At 46.7% G+C, this 6,426-nt stretch overlaps 1 protein-coding gene across 1 annotated transcript; it reads left to right on the plus strand.

Moving 5' to 3' along the window:
- The first annotated feature begins 423 nt into the window (after positions 1 to 423).
- On the plus strand, positions 424 to 4,933 carry LOC125538892 (protein NUCLEAR FUSION DEFECTIVE 4). Its single transcript, XM_048702211.2, has 3 exons — positions 424 to 936; positions 2,675 to 3,588; positions 3,966 to 4,933. Exons 1-3 carry the CDS (start codon positions 598 to 600, stop codon positions 4,447 to 4,449), a joined length of 1,737 nt encoding a protein of 578 aa, XP_048558168.1. The 5' UTR covers positions 424 to 597; the 3' UTR covers positions 4,450 to 4,933.
- Positions 4,934 to 6,426: the final 1,493 nt, after the last annotated feature.

Genomic DNA, 6,426 nt, shown 5'->3' on the forward strand with positions numbered 1-6,426 from the left:
CTTGCACTTCAGGCTTCCGGATTCGTCAAGTTAAAAAGTCAGCTGGTGTCACCAAAGGAGTCGTCCAGCTCAATGGTAGAGCTTTCATTCTCTTCATTGAACAACTTATCGAAATACTCTCGCCATCCATTCTCGATCTCCTTATCCTCATGTAGAAACACAAAAAAAATGTAAAAATGAAATATTTTTAGTAAAAAATGAGTACATTTAAATATTTGCGACTTGAGAGGGAATCAACTGCACATTTATCATTTATCACCCCATATGCATGTCTCGGTGAAATGTGACCAAGGACCAGTTCCTATAGCGTTGATAAATGTATATGAATATATTTTCGCTGGCTTTCCTTGGTTCCAGGAGGCGAGGCGACACGCAAGGAGAAAGCGAAGCAGGACGAGACTATTTAACTGACGGCGCCACGCTGCTAGAGTGGTGCCAACTGAGCTTCCTCTGCCTCAGCCAAAAGCACGCACGGCCTCCTCTCCCCCACACACCACCCCGAGTGCCCGACAGCCCACATCAATCACGCAGCCATAGTACCAGCAGCTGCTACTGTCGCTAGGGAGCTCGGCGAGTGCGACGCCGAGGGGGATCGAGATGGCGGGCGGCGGAGGGCTGGGGAAGGTGAAGGCGGGGAGCCGGCCGCCGTGGGTGGGGCTGGCGGCGGCGGTGTGGGTGCAGGTGGCGGCCGGCAGCGCCTACGTCTTCCCGCTCTACTCGCACGCCGTCAAGGAGGCGCTCGGGTACAACCAGAAGGCGCTCACCATGCTGGGCGTCGCCAACGACGTGGGCGAGAACGTGGGGTTGGTCCCCGGGGTGCTCGCCAACCGCCTCCCGCCCTGGCTCATCCTCCTCATCGGCTCCGCCTGCGCCTTCTTCGGCTTCGGCACCGTCTGGCTCGCCGTCACCAAGACCGTCGCCATGCCCTACTGGGTGGTACGCTCCCCCTCTTCCCCCTTCTCCCCTCGCCCCTCTGCATCCGAGATTATCCCGCTTGCACGCCCTGTTTTGTTTCCATTGATTTCGACGGTGAAGGGCGAGTTGAGCCGATTAATCGGCCCTTGGATTGAAGCGCGGAATCATCCAAATCAGCCGCTAGTATTTCATCCACTCGCTGTATGATTGCCATTATTCTTTTCCAATGGCTATGATTGCCGTTTTGGTGGTTGTTCGTTGGGCATCAAACGCGTGTCAGTGCGTTGATTGTCTGGTGGAACTCAGCAAGATGGTTCTTATGCCTTACGATATCTCCTTTCAAGCAAGTAAATCATTGTGTTCCCGTTGTATGATTGACGTTAACGCCGGCAGTAGACATTTTCCTTTCAGTCTGGCGTGAAGCTAAATGTGGTACAGTAGCACACATACTACTTTTTTTTTGAGGGAGTAGCACACATACTACTTGTTTTTCAATCGGGATAGTATTATGTTCATCCGCTGAACTTGTCGTGATATGGTTGGCAAAATGGGCACATTCTTTATCTTGCCAATCATTTCTGTAAGTAGGCCAGAATTGGTTTCGGCGTTGGACCGCGCAATAAATCTGGGTTTTCAATTCTGTTCAACCCGACAGCTCACACTGGCGCATTATGACCCCAATAGCCTCCACGGATGGAAGCAGATCTTCCAGCCTGATTTTGGTGATGTTGGATATGCGGGGAATCTTTTTTATTGCCAGTTTGTAGAGAGAAATTTGGTGAAAATGACTTTTTTTCTCATGAAAAGGTCAAGTTGACTTTACTTAATATAGTTTTATAAGATCATCTGCAAATCACTTTTTTTCCCGGGAAATCTGCAAATCACTTCAGTACTGTAGGTTTACCAGAATTTTTGTATTTACGCTCAGTGTGCCGGTAAAGGAATGAGCATTTTAAATAGGGAAAAACGATGGCAGCTGCTAATTTGCTTGTCACCAACATAAAGAACGTCAGCACATATGTGATGATCTTGTCATAATGGAGGGTGATTTTTTTTTTTGAGAAATCACCGGGGGAGGAGTCCCTCCACCTGAATATTACTCAAAGTGGCCATTATGCCAAGAGAGTGATCCAGTTTATAAGGGAAACCGGATCGAAAACCTAAACAACTTGACTCCGTTTATAAGGGAAACAAGGCTGAAAACCGGAACAAGAACTAAAGGACATAAGGTGCATTATGTGCATGATCACCCTAAACAAATGTTGATAGTAGACTATATAGACACTTCACACTTTGCTTAACAGTGAGTGCTGGTTTCTCGTAATCCATTTAAGGTTGTTTCTCTCTGTACACTTTTTGGCTTATTGTGAAAACGTCCCCCCATGGCCGAGTTACTTAAGGATAGAGGGCAAGAAGCCAGATTTGCCACACATTTTACTGAGCCATGATGGGCTGGTGGCTGATCCTTACGATACCCGTGGGGCTTCAAATCTGATTGATGCATCACCAGACAAATGAACTGTGCCAAATATAGCATTCATGATGCAGGAGGCGTGCGAATGCTCAATGCATGACCTGTTGATAAATTGTTTTTCCATGTGGCAAATTTTTTAAAGCATCAAATTTACTTCTGATACAAGTTCTCTTCTGAGTAACGTGGTAGCTTGATGAATAAGCCGTATACGATTGCTTATACATCTTGTATCAAAAATTTCAGATAGTCTTATATACCATGAACGTTTTCTCTTTGTTATTGCAGTTGTGTATAGCTCTATGTGTCGGCACAAACAGCAGTGCGTGGTTGGGAACTGCGGCGCTTGTGACCAACATGAGGAACTTTCCTCTCAGCCGAGGAACCGTTGCCGGTCTCATCAAAGGTTATGTTGCTGTTAGTGCTGCTGTCTACACGGAAACGTTCAATGGAATGCTTAACAATTCGCCCACAAACCTTTTGCTGTTGCTTGCTTTGGGGATCCCGGTAGCATGTGTTGTGGTGATGTATTTTGTCAGGCCCTGCACCCCATCACTGGATGAGGATAATGCAACAGAACACAGCCACTTCGTGTTCACGCAGGTCTCTAGTGTGGTTCTCGGCGTGTATCTTATGGTGGCTACGATACTCGGCGACACTTTGAACCTAAGTGCGACTATCACCTACCTTTTATTTGGTATAATGATACTCCTGCTCCTTTCTCCACTTGCCATACCAATCAAAATGACACTTTATCCAAGCAAGCCAAAGGAGGAGAAGGCCAGCGCCCTGCTTGTTCCGTCTTATTCAACGGATAGTTTGTCCGGTGCGGATCAAGAGAACGGAGAACCGCTTCTGCGTGGCACGTCGGCGACGTTTGTTCCAGGCAACAATGATTCTGATGAGACTGATCTGGATGTTCTGCTTGCTGAGGGTGAGGGAGCAGTGAATTTGAAGAAGAGGAAAGGGCCAAGAAGAGGGGACGATTTCACATTTGCTGAAGCCTTAGTTAAGGCAGATTTCTGGCTACTGTTTATTGTATACTTTTGTGGTGTTGGCACTGGTGTCACTGCTCTGAACAACCTAGCTCAGATTGGGACTTCTGTTGGTGCTAATGACACAACTGTTTTGTTGTGCCTCTTCGGCTTCTGCAACTTTGTTGGCCGTATCCTTGGTGGATCAATCTCTGAATATTTCGTAAGGTTAGTCCTCTTTTAACTAGTTTGTAGCAACTTTTTCCCTAAGTATGCATCACAAGGATTACGCTTGATGAGCTGGGTTATCTGTTCAGTGGATGCAGGGCAGAGATGTAAAGTCTTGTGTCTAAAAAATGTTCACAAGAATTAAGCAGCAGCTAACGTCATAGTATACACAATCAGTAATATCACTCCATGTTAAATCACTAACCCTTCAGACATAATAGTTGTTGATCTCATTGTCTTGTATGTTTTGCATCTGTTTAAACACACATTTTCCCACGTTTTTTATTTGAATGATCTTTTTTTGTCTATTGAAACATCATGAAATAATTGCTACTTCTGAAAATAGTTGAGTAACACTTTGACTTGGTACATTGCAGAACAAGAATGCTTCCTCGTCCTTTCTGGATGATGTGCACACAAATAATCATGGTGGTAACCTTCCTCCTTTTTGCGACCGGCCTCCACAGCCTGATCTATGTGTCAACGACGCTGCTGGGGATATGCTATGGGGTCCAGTTCGCAGTCATGATACCGACCGTGTCGGAGCTTTTCGGGCTCAAGGACTTCGGGCTGATGTACAACTTCATGCTCATGGTGAACCCGATCGGCGCGTTCTTTTTCTCGGCCCTCCTCGCCGGTTACGTCTACGACAAGGAGGCGGAGAGGCAGAACCCTGGCGTGCTGGACCCTTCAAACTGCTTTGGACCTGACTGTTTCAGGCTCACATTCTACGTCTGTGCCATGGTGTGTTGCTGTGGAACCCTGATCTGCCTAGTTTTCATCGCGAGGATCAAGCCGGTTTATCAGATGCTCTACGCCAGCGGGTCGTTCAGACACCCTCGACAGCAGCAGCTGTACTGATGGAGTAAGTGGCATCAATAGGAAAACTTGAAAGTATGAGAACAGAAAAGAACAGAGGAAGTTGTCAGCTGGTTGTCTGTAATTCTGCCTTCTTCTTGCATCATATTGCAGCGGCGTATATTATCCCACCGTTGTTTGCTTGATTCATCCCTTGTTGGTATTGGAGCATATGAGAGAGTTCCTTTCATTCCATAATTTGTTCCTGTTGTGTAAGGTAAGGTATCCAGCCGCTCATCGACGATACCGCTGGACGGAAACTTGGGGGTGTGTATATATGAGCAGATGTTGTACTGTTGTAAATCAGGAGACCAGGGAGGTTTTGGGCATGCTGTGGAATGAGCAGTATCTTGTGCATTCCACTTCGTGGTACCACGAGTTTATGTATTCTATATCAATCTCAGCGTCCTGTATTGTACTAGTATATTCTGAACTCTGAAGGGGCAGCTTGCAGTTGCCAGCAGTACAATTCTTTTGCATATTTCAACACCCCAGTGGTTGAGCCCATGGATATTTCCATTCTTCCCTGTGCTAGTGTGGGCACAGAAGTGAGAGATATCTTAAGAGCAAATTGCAGAGTTTGCACGTGGTATCCTGTTGTTTCTTACAATTCGAGAGTCGTCGTCTCCAAGCTTCGTTGCCCGGCCCGAACCCGGATCTGCTCCGTCGGCGCAGCCGGCCGGAGTGGAGATGGGGAGGCGCTCGGTGCTCTCTTGTTTTTAGTACTACCTTTTGCAATCCAAAACAGAGCAACAGAGATCCAGAACGTAGTGTTAGACTGCTTTGGATCGATTAGGCTAGATCAATCTGGTAGTCCTACCTTCACTCTAAGTCGATGATCCCGCCAAGGTGGCCATGGTGGATGGCAACGGCGGTGATGGGAGAGAGTGGATGGCGGCGGTGGTGGAGCTTCCCGTGAGCACCGCGCTAACCCTAAATCGGTAGGAGATTTCGGTGGGGTTTGTGGCAGCGATGAACCTCGTATCACGTGCCCCGGCCCACACCTCTGTTTATATAGCACGGGTCACAGGGGCCCACCAACCATGGTTTGGTTGGGCGCCCCCGATCAGGGCGCGATGCAAGGGCCCGTTCGACCCGTTGGGCTCGAACGGGAGAGAGATCAACCTAACATTTCCCCCCTTTATCTCAACTTCACTTTTAGCCTTATATTTTCTAGTTTATTTGTTTCATCACATATTGATACATAGAGCATGTTTCATCGTCACAGCTTAATTGCCGATAAAATCATACAACTACAACATACGTTTTGTTTAGAAACAAATTCTGATCCTTTTGAGCCTCTCATGGTCCAGGAATCATAGGTTTTTCCTTAAACCCATGCCAGCTAAGTGTTCCTTGGACACATTGGGTGGTAAGCCTTTCGTTAGCGGATCCGCAAGCATATCCTTCGTCCTTATATGCTCGAGACTTACAGTGTGATTCTGGATTTTATCTTTCACAACATAATACCTTATCTCTATTATTTTGGCAACATTATTCGACTTGTTGTGAGCATAGAAACCGCGGGCTGGTTGTCATAGTACATCTTTTAGTAGTTTGTAAATACAATCTACCACTTTCAAGTCGGGTATAAATTTCTTTAGCCATATCGCCTGTCCCGTGGCCTCGGAGCATGCTATGAATTCTGCATACATCGTGGATGATGCAATTATTGACTCTTTGGAGCTTTTTCACGAAATAGCTCCCCCAACGAGAGTGAGTACGTATCCTGACGTGGATTTTCTATCATCTCTATCCCCCGCAAAATCTGCGTTTGAATACCCTTTTATCTCTAGGGAATCACATCTCCTGTATGTTAGCATGTAGTCCTTCGTGCCTTGCGCATAACGCAATGCTTTCTTTACCATCTTCCAGTGCTCAATGCCTGGATTCTCTTGATATCTACCGAGTACCCCGTTGATAAAAGCTAAGTCAGAGCAAGTGCACACTTGTGCATACTGTAAGCTTCCAACAGCCGAA

The sequence above is a fragment of the Triticum urartu genome, chromosome 2A, assembly GCF_056163025.1.
Source record: "Triticum urartu cultivar PI428250 chromosome 2A, HENAU_Tu73, whole genome shotgun sequence".
NCBI lineage: Eukaryota > Viridiplantae > Streptophyta > Magnoliopsida > Poales > Poaceae > Triticum > Triticum urartu.